This window comes from Lycium barbarum, chromosome 3 (genome assembly GCF_019175385.1).
Source record: "Lycium barbarum isolate Lr01 chromosome 3, ASM1917538v2, whole genome shotgun sequence".
NCBI lineage: Eukaryota > Viridiplantae > Streptophyta > Magnoliopsida > Solanales > Solanaceae > Lycium > Lycium barbarum.
In genome coordinates, this window is record NC_083339.1 from 142,001,500 (window position 1) to 142,018,377 (window position 16,878).

Below are 16,878 nucleotides of genomic sequence, written 5' to 3' on the forward strand. Positions count from 1 at the left end.
GCAGCAGTTATAATTATTGGAACAAGTGCTAAAGATGTTGTATAAGAGCTTCTGAATTTATTACAACAGTTGTTGTAGTTTTTGCAAAACTTGCAACAATTTTTGCAGTTGTTGCAACTTCTGTACTAATATGTTGCAACAATTACATTAATTTTTGGACATATTTTACAGCTATTGGATGAAATAGAGACAACCGAAGCTATCACCAACAACTAAGTGACGAGAGGGGTATTTTTAACCCAAATTTATAGAAAATGCTATTTTTAGCCTTTTTGGAGTTATTTTTGACCCTTTTCCTATTAATGTCACTCCCAATGAAAAAGAAGTAATGAAATATCTAAATTTAAGTTTGGTTTCGAGATAAAGGCCATGTTAAATAACCTATTTTCCATCAAATTATTCTCCTCCCAATTTTCCTTTCCAGTTTTTCCATCAAAACCAAACAAAGGAGAATCGTTTTCAAATTTATCCCTGCTTGCGATCTGAAGCTCCCCCAACACTATCCCCATTACCACTTTTGCTATTGCCGGTAATCCGCAGCTCAATCTATTCCCTTTTCACCTGTTTGATTACATTCTATTTTTCATTTTTTATATTCTTGTTGTAGCGTACGGTGTAGGAATTTGTGCTATAAGTAATACTATTGAATGGACGGTGTCAATTGCTGAAAGCAAATAGGTTGATGAAATTGTAGTGGGCCAACAGCCATTGCTTTGTTTTTGTTTAGAAAAGTTCAGTTATGATTTCTTGATCTATAATGCTCGCAGCGTATCGGGTAAAGGGAAATATTAAATTTTAGTCTCATTAAACTTAGATTACTGCTATTGGTTTGAAATATATATATATATATTGGGTTTATTTTGGATATTGAAAAGGGACTTATATTTAGTTGGAAACCATTATCATTTAGCACATGTGCATAAGACATCACTTAAGGTCTGAATTTGTTTTCAGCTCATTTCGGACCCTTAAACCCCCCAAAAAAGCATACCCAGTATTATTTTTTTGATGACAAGGGAACCCACAGCAGCTACCCTTCGGGTGCGCACAGGGTAAACCCTGCTCGTGTGCAGTAGCCCGCAAACCACACAGAAGAGATAACCTGCACTAGGCAAGCCCCCTGCAACGAGCTCGACCCAGAAGGCAAATGAGACCTCCATTTTGGAAGCCCCGTGCTCAACCAACTGAGCCACCCTTGTTGGTAAAGCATACCCAATATATACCCTCTAGAAGAAGTAAAATGTTGGTTTTGGTTCTTGCTGTCTTGTTTATAAAGATACCAAAGTGTTTAAGTAACTATTGTGTTGGTATGTTAGCATTAAAGGGGAAGTATGATTCTGGCTTTTATTCCCTGATACTCACCCATGTTAAATATTCGTAGTCAGTAATGTTTCTTCGTGTTCTTTATTTGGTTCAGTAAAAATTCATATGATATGACAAAAATGATCCATATAGCTAATGGCTGATAGAGGGATAAACTTCCTTTGGTCATCTTTTCTTTGTTGCTTGTGGCTTCTTCGTAGTTTCTGTATGATGTCAAATTTTGTTTGTCTTATTATTGGCTTCTTGTTATAATTAAACCTATGTGGTATCTATATATTTCCTAGCTAAATTTGATTGGCAATGACCAACTAAATTTCAGTGACATCTTTGCTACAAATTAAAGAAATTTGTAGTGTATGGTCGAAAGTGATTATCTAATGTATATTTTGCTTAACAGAGCTGAAAACCGGCCTTCCTAAAACAACAAGAACAGCCTAGTTTCCACGTTAATACTTTTCCTGTACCTGTCAACTCCTCCGTCGTCGACACTTGTTAAGCCTATATTTTGTGGCAAATATAATAAATAGCAAAAGGAAGGATGTTGGTCAAGGGCAAGTGCCTGGACACTTTAGAAATTTGGATACTAACCGATGTCTGATGTCTTAACACTGTTAACAACGAAAGCTAAGGGGTTGAATTTGAGGTAAACATCTGGAGGTTTTAAAATAGGTTGGTGAAAGGCTGATGAATTCTTGCTCTATCCTTGCGAGTAAGAGTGGTTGGATAGGATCATTATTGGATAACATTCAGTGGGTAATTCTCTAGGAAATCAGCTAAAGAAAACTTAGACGTGAATGGATGAACTTTCATTTTTCAGGACACAATTTTGTTTTTTATGTGACAGTAGGATTCTTGTTATTTTTTCTAATGAAGCAAGAGATATAAATATCCATTAAAGGGCATCACAAGCACAGTTATAATTTGTCTAGCGACCAAATTGCATTAGCAAAATTATTGATTTTTCTTGCATCTGCTGATCTGAACCCATGTTTTTAATGATCCTTTTATGGAAGTTTTTTTGGGATCCGTAAACATCTTGCTGCATTTGCTTATCATAGAGATACTTCTGATAAATTGATAAAAGTTGGGAAGTCAATAGATATAGATATGGAGAAGATCAAAAAGAGTGATGATTGATGAGGACGTAGACTTGCTTATATCCACGAGTTTAGAGAGCTACTATGGAGATATAAGGACTTCTTCTTTTTCCGATTCTTTATATGAAGATCTTTGACTTGCTATTACTGTCAAAGGTGCAGCTCATAGCTTCTCTCACATTGTTTATTTTGTAGTATCTGTTTATAAGGTCACTCAATGAATGATCGATGTTTAGTTTACAGTTAACACATCATTATGGAAGTCCTTCTCAAAAGAACAATTTTATAGTATGCACTCAAATGTGGTTGTGAAAATGGTTCCCTGTAGTATTAATTGGTTTCATCAATTTGAGGTGGTTGTGCTGAATGATTCAAAATTATAAGGAGGAATCACTACCAATTTCTCATTCACATTAATATTCCCTTTCGTGCGAGAGGAAGCTAACTTATGCTCCTTTACTTTGTAGGGTTGAAGCAAAAGTCGATTAAGACAGGAAAGTTCAGATATGGTGAGTTGCATTGAAATGAGAATTCTGTATTGAGTACATAAATAGATGCTAATACTTTTTTGTTGGTATTTTCAGTCAGCGCTCTTTAATTTCCATTCCTTTTTGACGGTAGTGCTGTTATGGATTTGTACATGCACTTATGTAAAGATGCATTTTCCGGCACTTCTTGAACAAAGAACTGGGTAAGTCTACCTGATTGTGTAGCTAATACAATTTTCTTTACCAGGTATTAAGTCGTGGGTGCCTGTAGCTCAGGTGAGAGGATATGCAATTGATGTCAACCTTACCTATGTTTAACATGCGAGAACATCTTCACATCTTTGCTTTTTCATTTATCAATTTAGCTTCTAAAAGTTGAAGGTTTTAACATGGTCTAAGTGCTTGGCCTCAACATTGTTGCTGTTGTTTCATGTGAGAATACCTCCTTCTCCTGAAGTTTTTGATCTATATGCATTATGGTGAGAATTTAATTGTTCCCTGATGGTAGTTTGTTATATTTTTCATGAAATGATGGTTACACTTGTATGAATGGCTTTTGGCTCTAACATTTTTTCTTTGTTAAGACACAAGCGTGGACCCCTCTACCCTATACCTTGTCAAAAAGGACTCAATCCTTTACTTTGGTGTTTCTTATTGAATAAAATGCTACTTCACGAGAACAATAGAAGTGCACTTTTTGTTGGATATACTGTGTTTTTTTCGGATTTTTATGGGCTACAACCTTTGATCCTACTGGAGGACCAATCAATAAGTTTCTCCTCTGAGCCTTATTTTGTTTAGCAGCTGATGAACGTCTATAAATCTGGCAGGTTTCGAGGCTTCTTTTGGAAGGCTGCTAGAATAGGTAAAGTCATTTCCCATCATGCTGGTATTGTCGGTACTAAAAAGCTGTCTGCGTTAATTTACTAATTCTTTCTTTCAATGAAAAAAAAAATGCTGCTTTAATTTACTTACCTTTTCTTATTTAATTGAAGTTCTGTTGTTTGGTTAAATGACAGCGTATGTATTTCTCTCTAACTGAATTGCTTGCACATAGTCCCATTAAAAATGGAAGCGAACAATGGGCTGTGGATTTAATGCTGAATTGCTGCTGATATGAGGACCTATTTAAAACTTTAGAATTATGCATCAGATAAATGGATACTATTGCACATTTGCACTAAGCATTACTTATTGTTTATGCAGCATTTCGACTAGGAAGTTGTACATTAGCATGGTCGTTGTCCCTTGACTGATTCATATCAGCGTCATCTTTAAACATATTTTTTATAAACTTCTATGTGATGGCATATTATTTCTGCGCCTAACTGTCTTCATGGCGGTTCTTGTTTCCTTTTCTGCTCCTACTCTATGCTAGGAACTTTTCATAACCTCTCCGACTATTATGCTAGTCACCTATTTCAAAGTCAAAAGGCATACGAAAGCTCTGCTTATTAAGTTTTTTTGAACTTCCCCTCTTGAACTTCTGACATTGTATGTAGCTAGAGCAAAATGAAAATATGAATTAAATAGCATATATATTGCAAATAAATTTGCTGTCTATCCTAGGATGTGTATATGGGGAGAAAAGAAAGTTGGTGGTGTAGAGAGCAAACAATAGAAAACAGGATAATCTTTCGCCAAGGTGTTACTAACTGCCGTGCTTAACGTGGCAGGTGAGCGGTTGAGTCCTTGGGTGGCTGTGGGCTGCTTGACAATGGGTGTTTCAGTAATCTTCTTCTAAGCGAACAGTTGCTTGAAACAAAAGTTAACCTTGAGCTGGGAGCTAATTTACTGCTTCAACCTGTTTTTACATCAAATGCCGTCTTTGATCAAACTTGAGCACTGAAACATTGTGACACTACTTTGATCTGGAACTAAGCTTTTGCATGTAAGATGGTCTGGTTATGAGGAGGGTCGATGTTATCGATTCTGACTTTTGTAACACGCTTGATTTGATACCTTTATCTGCCAACAAATCCCCCCCCCCCCCAAAAAAAAAACCGCTGCTGCATTATATCTGTTGATGATTACGCTATGTATTCCATAATCTACATTGTCTTTCAGTTACAAGAAAATGTATGCAGTCTTGACTTGCTTGTGATCCAAATCCCCGACACAAAGGAAAAGGATTTAGTTTTAAATTGTCACTGTACTTTAACCTTTGTAGCCCAAGTTACCAGGACTTGCTTGTGATGCCTCATTGCATTAATTGCTTTCCTCTACTGGCCAGTGGTCAGCTGTAAGAAAGCTGCCATTAAGTGCACATGATTGTGTTCATTTTTGTTCTTCCAACTTTGTGTTCTGTGTGTTCTTTTTTGTCCTTTTGTTCTAATTTTGCTTCTTTTTCTGGCAATTTGGAACTTGAAATAGAAAGTTAAAAGCCTAATGCGTCTAACATGACAAAAACTAGCCAAATTATCCATAAGCAAAGGGCTCTATTCTTGTATTCGCCAACTTCATTCTTTCTACTCTACCAAATTGGTCAAACTTCTGGTTCACATTGGTTAATTTGCCTCAACGTGCGAGTGAGTAGCTGCTCCCATTCTTCCCAAGAGAATCTCCAACTAATGCCCAAATTGGCTAAAAAATTACTCCCCGTGTCTCAATTTATGCAATAGACTTTCTTTTTTACATCTGTACAAAAAAAGAATGATACATTTTTATATTTAGAAATAATTTAATTTAAAACTTTCCCTTTTACCCTTAAATATATATGACTTGTATTAGATCATAAGTTTTAAAAGTCTTCATTTCTTTCTTAAATTATGTGTCTAGTCAAGCTATATCACATAAATTGGGACAGAGGGATTAATATTTTTGGTTCAGTAAGGTATTAATGTGATAATTGAGGATGATTGGTGACTTCAGTTATAGTTTTAAGTAGTTCAAATTAATAGTTGTAACAGAGAGTGTAGGGAAAGTGAAAATGGACCCAAACATTGTCACATTGACATAGGTGCGGCAAGGATTTTGGTGGATTCAACCAACTTAGTCTAAGGGTGTGGCCTAGTGATCAATAAAGTGGGAGCAAAATCATAAAGTCTTAGGTATATCTCAGCGGAGGTAAAAAACAATAGGTGATGCCATTTGCCTAAACCTTGGTGCGTAAAGTTAGTTGATACAGGTGCTGATACCTGATGGAATAGATTGAGGGACGCCGGACCTCACCATCATAAAATAACCAATTTTCTTTTGAAAAAGCTTTTTTCAGAAATAATCCAAACACAACTTTTCTCAAAATAATTTTTTCGAAATCTTGATAATAATTAGTTTTCCAAAGCTAAAACCAAAATCAGATGCAAAGGTCCCTTAGTTTTCTCATCTTCTTCCTCCTTTTGGGGGAGGGTCCGCCACGAATTGGTTGTTATCTATGTCAGATCTATAGAACGTATATCAAGATTTTCATGATTACTCTTTGAATATGTCCAAATGCATCCCAAATTCATATTTACATTCAAAGCTCTAGATAGTAGATACAACACATAGAACATGAACATTGAATGCGAAAGGGGGACTCAACGAAGCGGTCTCACACTCTTTAGTGCTATGAGGTAGGCAAGTAGGTGAACTCCCACTTCCTACAACCAACCCCTATAGTTGTATTTTTTTCAACAATCTATTTATTACTTCCAATTGCGTCAGTTTAGTATTAGAGACAGATCAAACATATAAACAGTGCACGAGAGCTCATGTTGAAAAGTAATATGATCTTACTTCCATGAACGTATCATCTCCACATCCTCAATTCCAAGTTAGGTGGGATGAGTTATACACACAAACACGTACACAAAACAAAAGTTAGGCTTTAAGCAGAGATTTGTCTTTTTATTTTTAAAAATGCGTGTGCATATACATTAAGAAATGCACTCATGGTCTTTAAAATCGAATTCTTCTTTTCTCTATTTTTTTTTTTTTTTTTGTATAACCATTCATTATAATACCTAATAATCAGAGGCGGAATAATTAAGATATCGAGTTTATGGGTTAAGCAGAACTATAGCTCCATCTGAGCCACTAATTTGGCTAATTCCGATCACATCGCATAGGGTCCAGTAAGAGAAAAGGTGCTTCCTAAAAAAAAAAATTATTCTCTAATTTCGGGCAAAGAAATCTCACTGTCTCACTGTATATTATATTTTAACTCCATACTAGCTAGATTACAAGCATATAGATACTCATCTCGAAGGTTATAAAGTATTTGGTCCCTTTAAATACATCGGTCCCATTTGATTTACTCATTCAGACAAAGTCTTAATATTTCTAACTTCCCTATATGCCTCTTTTTAATTTCCTTGGCCACAAATTAAAGTAGAACGTTACTTATATTATCTTGAAAGTTGGGTTTTCCTTCTGTATACCTCTCCTCTGCTAGTTATAGGTGCAAGAAAGATGATGGAGGGAAGAGTTGAGGCAATTTCCAAGGAGCTACACGATAATAATGGAATTCATTGTGAAACAAAATTGGGGCAGGAAGGAGAATCAGTAACACAAGAGATCATCCAAGTACATTGCGATGACAAAATCAGTGAAGAAGAGAAGAAGAAGATTTCTCTCGTGAGAGCTCTAGTAGAGAAGCAAGATCCTTCTTCCAAGGTTATATTTTAGTTCTTAATTAGTTCCTAACATTTGCTTAAAGGGAAAACAACATGATTTTTCTATATTAAAATGATCAAGAGCAAGAGATTTTTTGTAAGTGTACCATATTGGTCAAAGAAATGAGCTGTTGTCTTGTAAGGTTTTTGTAAAATACTCACCTCATGGGCTAGCTTTTGTAGTTGAACTAGACCCAATATAAGTTTCTCTAAATCATGATATTAGAGTTAAGACTCATTCGTGTTCTTGATTTATCCAATCTGGAGCCCCTCTATCAGTTGTGGAGCCACCTTAGTCAATTGACACCTCTTCATTGGAAAACTATACTGTTTAGCTAGGTTAATTATTTTGTATGTGTAATGTTTCATATATACTTTGACACCCTTTAGTGAACTCGCCACTGCCCTATGTTATATTATCCATACACCAAATGTCTAATTCTGGTCATGCTGGACGTGTTAAGTGTCCCCATTGATTAAGGGAATGAATTTTTCCTTCTTTATATGGTTTTAAGTCATGAGCTGATATTTTAAGGTTGAGTAAGGCTCAAAGTTCATTTTCTCTTAATTTTATACATCAATTATTTGCAGGAAGTAGATGATTTTGCGATAAGAAGGTTTCTTCGAGCAAGGGATCTGGATGTGGACAAAGCTTCAAGAATGCTCTTGAAATACCTAAAATGGAAGAAAAGCTTTGTGCCAAATGGGTTCATTTCACCCAGTGAGATTCCAAATGAGATAGCACAAAACAAATTGTTCATGCAAGGAGTGGACAAACTAGGACGCCCAATTGCTGTCGTTTTTGGTGGCAGACATATGCAGAACAAAATAGGAGGCTTTGACGAGTTCAAACGTATGGATATATTTATTTTACTGATTTCATTATACTTGGCCTGCTGTTTTTTGGTCACTGAAATGACTTTTGAACCAATCAAGTTACTTATAGTCAAGTCTTTATTTTTATTTACAGGTTTTGTGGTCTTCATTTTAGACAAACTCTGTTAGGTACACAATCTGATATTTCCTTCTTTTTTTTTTTTTTTTTTTTTTTAGAGAATTAATTTGGGAAGAGGTGATTTGACAAAACATGACGCAGTTTCAGTTTATTAAAGACATGACCTTAGATAGGAGGTTATGGAGGACACGAATTATGATAGAAGGTTAATAGGTAGTTGAGTGTTGTCTCGCTTATCTTTCCATGCTAGTAGTGATCGTAGTATTACTCTTGTAGCTTCTTGTCCTTCTATTTCTGTTACTATTTATTGTTTCTTGTATTTTGATTATCGTACTATTTTGTGGTAGTTACTGTTCCTTTTTTCAGACTGTTTTGTCATGCTTTTTATGAGAAAATACTCAAAATACCCCCAACGTTTGACCAAAATCCCAACTACACACCTAACCTTTGCGGGGGTCCTATTACCCCCCGGACAAATTTTTTCAGTATCAAAATGCCCCTTTTTTTGCTGATGTGGCAGTCCAATATGACAACTCTCAATTATTAACAGGCGCTTGTCCACACGCGCCTGGCCCACGTGCCACATCTTTAATTTTCCTTTATTTTTTATTAATTTCCCCCCTTCCTCCATCCATCTACTCTTCTTCAAAAAAAAAAAAAAAACTCTCAATTTTCCATACTCCATTTTCAATATAAGGATCCGAAAACCCATACCTAATTCTCCTTCATCTTCATCAACATCATCATCCCTGATTTTCTTTAACAAGATTAGATTTTTCAACCTTGGTTTTTTTTTTTCCAGATTTTTCATTTTTTTTTCTTCAGTTTTTTTTTTTTTAATTTAATTTGGGAAAACAGTGATTATAATCCAAACAAACCCAAATGTGAAAGGAAGCTTCCTAACACCAAGTAGAACAAAGTTCATCCATTAATTTGATCAAATAATCAAGAATTTAAAGAAACCCACTTGGTGTTCTTCATAGCTTTCTCCACAATGAAGTTTAATTTTCTCCCAAAATCAACTCAAAGAATCTCCAATCAAGCAATAAGTAGCAACTCCAAACAAACAACTTCCAATCAGATTTTCTTTAACAAGATTAGATTTTTCAACCTTGTTTTTTTTTTTTCCAGATTTTTCGTTTTTTTTTTCTTCAATTTTTTTTTTTAATTTGATTTGGAAAAACTGTGATTATAATCCAAACAAACCCAAATGTGAAAGGAAGCTTCCTAACACCAAGTAGAACAAAGTTCATCCTTAATTTGATCAAACAATCAAGAATTTAAAGAAACCCACTTGGTGTTCTTCATAGCTTTCTCCACAATGGAGTTTAATTTTCTCCCCAAATCAACTCAAAGAATCTCCAACCAAGCAGCAAGTAGTAACGGAGTTTAATTTATGAATTTATAATGGGTATTATTTTGACAAAAAAATGGAGATGGGTATTAAATAGGGAGAATATGAAGTAGCCTAAAAATGGAGGGAATTTAAATTTATCTATGTGGCAGCTTAGTTGGCGCTCCAAAACACGTCAGATGCAGTTTTTTGAAGGCTATAATGCGCCACTGAGCAGTGCATTCACGCTCTTGTCCACATCAGCAAAAAAGGGGCATTTTGATATTGAAAAAATTTGTCCAGGGGGGTAATAGGACCCCCGCAAAGGTTAGGTGTGTAGTTGGGATTTTGGTCAAAGGTTAGGGGGTATTTTGAGTATTTTCTCTGCTTTTTATATTATTTTGCCATGGCTTCTTCACTTCCGTTATTTCTTTTTCCAAACTGCTTTAAATTGTTTTTCCTTGAGCCGAGAGTCTATTGGAAACAACCTCTTAACCTCTCAAGGCAGGGGTAAGGTCTACATACACTCGACCCTCCGCAGGTCCCACCTGGGTATGTTTTTGTTGTTGTAGAGGCAATTTGGCTAATATTCGAGGTTAAATTGAATTAAAAGTTCAATATTTGGAAACTACACAAAAAATATTATAAGTTGCAATTCTTCTCATATTAATATGGTGAAAAGATAGACCTTAAAATGTTAATCAAAGCTCGTGTAATTTGAACCTTGATGCCACATATTTTGGAATGGAGCGAATATCTTATAATATAATTGGCAAGTTTGCTTCCTAAAGAAACATTCCAAGTCTGTTGAGACATGTAATCTTGATTTTTTTTTTTTTAATTATGTAATTTTCTTGATAAATCAGGACCTCACCAGGAAGGGAAAAGTTTGTTGTAATTGCGGATATCAAAGGTTTTGGGTATGCCAACAGCGACGCTCGTGCATACATTGGGGCACTATCCATTTTACAGGTCTATGCGTTGATAGTTTAAAAGGTTTTCCTTACTACCACACCACTTTAAAGATGATAGGTAAACTGTCCATGATAAGAAGAATTAGTAACCAGAAATACAAGACAACTTACCCAGTAAAACAAGTTAAAATACATTGATAGTGTAAAAAGTCTTGGCATTGCCAGTATATATAGAGGTGGATCAAGGATTTGAAGCTTTTGTGTTCCGAGCTAGCAGCGTCTGTTGTTACTGGTTTCTCAGCTCAAATTTCTTATATATTTGAAAGGTTTCATATTATAAATATAAGGTTCGGATAAAAGTTGAGAGTTCCCGCGAACCCACACCGAATGGTGTGGATCCACCCCTGAGTATATATAAGTGAAATCCTGTGGTTTTCCCCTCTGGAATTGTCATGGGAAAAGGCTCACCATGCTATAGTCGTTAATTGCAGGATTGCTACCCTGAAAGACTTGGAAAACTGATTGTGGTTAATGTTCCTTACCTATTCTTGACAATGTGGAAGATTGTGTATCCTTTTATTGATAACAAAACCAAGAATAAGGTGAGGGCTTTAAAATGGTTGATGAAACAATGCTATAATTTTTGTCAATCTGCTGCTGTAGCCGAGGATCAATAGCCTCGTTATATTTTTTAATAAAGCTTGTATTAAATCATCTTCACCAAATTTAGTAATTCATCTTTTCTATCAGATCATATTCGTTGAAAACAAACGATTCACAACAACTCTACTTCAAGACATTGATGAAAGCCAGCTACCAGAGATTTATGGAGGCAAAATGCCATTAGTTCCTATTCATGAAGCCTAAGCAAGTAGTTACTATTATTCAGAGCTCCTTTTGGAGGTAAAGCTCTTGAGAAGACGACAATGTTTGTACGTTGTGATTATACATTTGTATACACTATATATTCACTATGTATTCATAAACATATGGTAGCTTTTACATAAAAGAGAATTATTCTCTTTTATGATTGAAACTTCAGCTTCCATCTGAATTTTTAGTAGACTGGATAAACCTCACACTAGATTCTACAGCAAATGAAGATAAGGTTACATAAAGGTTGTGGAGGAGGAGGAGGTGGTAGTAGTGGAGGAAGAAGAAGGGGAAGAGAGGGGTATAATGTTCTACTCCCTCTGTCTCAAGTTATGTGATACTTTCGCTTCTTGAGATTCAAGTTGTATGAACTTTGACTAATATTTTAAGATGTGTTTTTTCACTAAATTGATATGAGATAGTTGTAACTTATAAGTTAGTACTTTCCATGTAGTTTTCAAATATATTAGTTTTTTTCTTATATTAAGCTAATCTAATACAATTTAGCTTTAAAGCTTAGTCAAATTGACTCTCGAAACTCGAAAGATATCACATAAATTAGGACGGATGGAGTATTAGATAAGTCTTGATTTGGATGGTACTAACATGGAGAATGATAAGCTAATTGCTGAAGAAAATGCAGAGTATTTGGGTTCATGAGTTACTTATCTTGTATTATTGAGAAAGCCTATAGAGAATGATAAGCTAATTGTCACGTTAATAAAGTTTTACTAGTGGGCGTTCCTATAGCTGACCCAAAAAAGGGAGTGCGAGAAGAAATATGAAGGGGGAAAAAAAAAAAAAGGAAACATAAGGTCCAAATTTAAAATAAGGCTGGTTTGAACTCAAGAATGAAAAAGACGAGTAACACTAATTTGAAGTAGGGGTGGGCGTTCGGTTTTTCGGTTCGGTTTTATCAAACTTCGGTTTGGCTATTTCGGGTTCGGTTTTTTGAAGGTGGACACCGAACACCGAACCAAACTAGTTCGGTTCGGTTCTTTTGGTTTCGGTTTTTTAAAGTTCGGTTCGGTTCGGTTTTGGTTTTTTCAATTCGGTTTTTTTGATATAATATTAGCAGCGATTCCATTAACACTAATTTATATTCTCAAAAGCAATAAAACATAAAACTGAAATTGAAATCAAAATCAAACAAACAGGATACACAAGAACAGAAAACTATAATCATGATATAGGATTACTAGGTGTTATATACATACCGTAAGAATAATTAAGAAAACACATAAAGGACATACATTAATCCTAAAGACACATCCTAGTTACCTTTCTTTGTTAAAGATATTTGATTTTCTCAATTCAGTGGAAAATTAGGGATACAAATGAAAAGAGGACTTATTACAATTGTTTTTTTTTTTTGCTTTAAACTTAATGGGCCTGAATTATTTTAATTTTTTTTGGGTAATGTATTAAATTTCGGTGCGCGTTCGGTTTTTCGGTTCGGTTTTATCAAACTTTGGTTCGGCTATTTCGGTTTCGGTTTTTTTACGGTGGACACCAAACACCGAACCAAACTAGTTCGGTTCGGTTTGTTGAAGTTTCGGTTTTTCAATTTTCGGTATTTATACCCAACCCTAATTTGAAGTACAATATATTTGTCAGAGCTTACTTTATGGTAAACATCGGGATATCAAGATAATTCTTTTTTTGCCCTTGAAAGGAGGATATCAAGACATGCTGAACGAGCAAAATTCACAATTTTATGGGATGTGTACAGATTTATTTCCTAAAAAAAAAAAAAAATCTTGATCACAGTAACATGCCCTTGTATGGTTTCTACTGTAAATATCTCATAATGTCACTCAATTTTGAGAATTATGTAGCAAAATCATTCAACTTTATTTTGTATTATATTAATAAAATCATTCGACTTAGAGCTTTTTTCTTATAAAATTATTCAGTCAAGTGTGTCATAGAAAAATATGACATGACAAAACAAATTAGTTTTTTATGTCACGTAGACACGTACCCCACAAATAAAATAAAGTAAAGAAGACCCATATCTTTTTTTTTATCAGATTAAAGCAAAATTAAAAGCTCCAAATTATATTTGTGTATGCGTGTATATGTATCCGAGTAGTTATTTCTTTTGTTGTGTTTTTTATTTTAATTTTCTTTTTTGTCAAAGTTATTTTATACTGTTTTCAGTCTTCCATGCCCAATATTATTCAGTTGTTCTTGTATTGGACTGGTGTATATAAATCTTGAAAATCTTTACTATTTGGAGTATAGTAAGTTACTACTAGTAACTTAGATATGGTGTTACAATGATCTTGAATTATAGTGTGCTTTTCAAATCTCCTTTGCCCCTGACAATCAAGAATTTTGTGTATATGCATTTGATTCGCATGATTGAACATATTAATGATGATGATGATTGATGAATTTATATTTGTAATAATTAATTTTGTTTTAATCAGACGAAAAAAATCACAAGATATGAGTATTCTTTAATTTTGTTTTATTTGTGGAGTTTATGTCTACATGATATATAAATAAATTTATTTTTCCATGTCATTTTTTTTTATGACGAATTTGGTTGAGTGATTTTATCGATATAAAATAAAGTTAAATGACTTTACTGCGTAATTCTTCATAGTTAAGTAATGTTTTGAGATATTTACTCATGATTTCTTCGAGTACAGTAACTGTAACAATATAACTTTTTAATTGGAAAATGCTAGATTACATTTATGTACCGACTTTTTTTTTTCACCAAACATATTGCCACTCACTAGTAGTTCTTCTTGACGGACAAAGAAGGTAAATAAAATCAATGATTTTTCTAAAAGACCAATATGTTCCGTTTGGGAAACTTAAGAATTAGGATCTACAAAATTTAGTTGAATCATTATTTTATTACTATAATTTACTGCGATATTATGATCTAGGATCTCACTCAATCAATTTGTATTCAATTTATTCTGCGTTTAGTAAGAATCTATCTAAAATCAATATGTTACTCCATCATGATGTGCATATCTATTAATGCAATGTATTATAATATTATATACTATATAGATCTTTTTTGTTATAAATCTTCGGTAAGTAATTGACTGACCTTCTAAAAGGAGTGACAATCAAATTTGACTATTGATATTCTGTCAAGCCTTTAAAAAATGTCCAAATTTAGATTTTAATAGAGATACTTATCATTAGCCGAAATTGTATATATACACAGAGGGTGTACATAGAAAATTCACAAGTCATACGTACTACATCACTACTACTTTTTTTGAGTTTGTAATTGAAAGATGGCGATGTCCTCAAAAATCTTTTTGATCTTCCTCGTCATTATTGCCATTGCATCAGGTACCCTCTTTTTTCTACAATAAAATGTTATAGCTAAAGGTGGGCAAATCCAAGGTCTAAATTTTTTGGATTCAATCTTTAAGGTCTCAGCACTAAATTTGTATTTTTAAAATTATGAGTTCATATATACCATTTATTACAATTCGAATAATTTTTTACACATAAATTTATGATATACATCAAACGCACTAAGTTAAGCCTTAGTAGTTATACTTATTCATTTTTTTTAATTTATAATAGAAAATTTTGATTAACTTGTGCGCATCACCAAACATTAAAGTAATGTTTCTACAACCCAACTCTCTTAATAAAACTACCAAAAACATATAATTTCTCGTGGATTTTACGTCAGAAATTTACTTGTCAGAAATAATTTTAAAATACTTTCTATAGATACCAAATTTCTGACAGATGTAGAGACTCCTGTTAGTGATGGAGCCACCTCGAATTAAGGGGTTTCAATTGTATTGTGAACTGGTACCCCTTAGCGAAAAAAAATGTAGTACCTAAATAGGTCAAAAAGATTATGTATAATCTTTGGATTTGAAACCACTGCTTATATATCCGGTATTGGCCATAATTCGCAAGAACATTCTGTAGTCTTAATAAGAGGGGGAAGGATTAGGGATTTACCCACTATTATATGTTAAATATCCTTGACTTTTTTATGTGTTTAATTATCTACTTATAATTTGACTCTCGTTAGCGAATATTCTACCTCCATCACTGACAGTATTTGTATATGTATGACAGTGTGTGTAGCACAAGGACGTTGTGGAGAGTCATGTACAGAAAGCTATAAGGGGATATGCAGAGATCATCGAAGCGATCCCCAATGCAAAGCTTATTGCTCTGAACGATTTGGAGCTGTTAAAGTGTGTGAAGCAAGATGTGTGGATGAGGACGACTATATCTTTTGTCAATGTACCCTATCGATAGATGCATGTCCCCAAAAATAAGGATATTTGATTTCCATTTCTCTTTTTATTTTTCTTGGCTATTAATTAATAATTTGAATCATTTCCTCATCTTCATCGTTGTTTTATCCCTTTTTTTTTATCTGTTATATTTAGTTAATTTTTGTGCACTTCAATTTATGATTTTTTATATGAGCGTGTTTGATAACAAAGATTTACTCCAATAGGTGTGCTAGCTTTGTCAATTATGATAATAATATATAATTTGGAAGGATCATCTCCAGCGGCATACCATATTGCATATTGCTACAAATAATCTATGTTATGAGAAAAAAACAAAAATGGTCACTTATATTTAAGGTAAGTTCAAAATAGTCCCTTAAGTGTGTTTTGAACAATACCTTTGCCACTCACATTTTGCTGCCTTTCTTATCTTCTCTTCGCTTCATTTATCAAGCTGGTTGATCAATATGACATGCTAATTTTTGACTTCGAAAATTTAATCATATATATATTTAAAATATTAATTATGAAAAGGCAGATTTTTGGAATAAATTTTTTTCACGTAGCATGTACGTAGTAATAAATAATGGTGCGGTGATGAAATGTAATGATACTAAAGATTTGACTTTTCGATTATTTGTATTTTGACAACTAAGTCATAGTTTAGTATTTTATGGTTACAATTTTTTTTTATGACGTCAATATTACGACCCAAAAATGGGGTTATAAGAAGAAATCTAAAAAAAAAAAAAAAAACATAAGGTCCAAAGTTTTGAAATAAGGCAGGTTTAACTCAATTATGAAAAACAAGAGTAACACTTCTGTTGAAGTATAATTTATTTGTCACATAGTTTACTTTATGGTAAATGATTCTTTTTGGGATATAAGAAATTTCTTTTTTCTTCCCCCCCCCCCCCCTCCCCCCCCTGAAAGGAAGGTATCAAGAAATACTGAACGAGCAAAATCCAAATTTTTATGGGATGTGCTAAGATTATTTCTTAAAACGTGTTGATTACAGTAATATGCCCTTGTATGGTTTCTAAATGTACAGTA

At 33.8% G+C, this 16,878-nt stretch overlaps 1 protein-coding gene and 1 pseudogene across 1 annotated transcript; both read left to right on the forward strand.

Moving 5' to 3' along the window:
* Positions 1–334: 334 nt before the first annotated feature.
* LOC132633143 (uncharacterized) lies at positions 335–5,071 on the forward strand. Its single transcript, XM_060349376.1, has 5 exons — positions 335–529; positions 2,888–2,929; positions 3,005–3,111; positions 3,739–3,773; positions 4,585–5,071. Exons 2-5 carry the CDS (start codon positions 2,927–2,929, stop codon positions 4,650–4,652), a joined length of 213 nt encoding a protein of 70 aa, XP_060205359.1. The 5' UTR covers positions 335–529; positions 2,888–2,926; the 3' UTR covers positions 4,653–5,071.
* Positions 5,072–7,123: 2,052 nt separating this feature from the next.
* LOC132633144 (uncharacterized) lies at positions 7,124–11,986 on the forward strand (annotated as a pseudogene).
* Positions 11,987–16,878: the final 4,892 nt, after the last annotated feature.

What these genes read in the sequence shown, in the direction of transcription:
- LOC132633143 (XM_060349376.1), top strand. An exon ending in CTTCTTGAACAAAGAACTGG is followed by an intron (nt 3,112 to 3,738) that starts GTAAGTCTACCT and finishes TAAATCTGGCAG; the next exon opens with GTTTCGAGGCTTCTTTTGGA. An exon ending in TTGGAAGGCTGCTAGAATAG is followed by an intron (nt 3,774 to 4,584) that starts GTAAAGTCATTT and finishes TTAACGTGGCAG; the next exon opens with GTGAGCGGTTGAGTCCTTGG.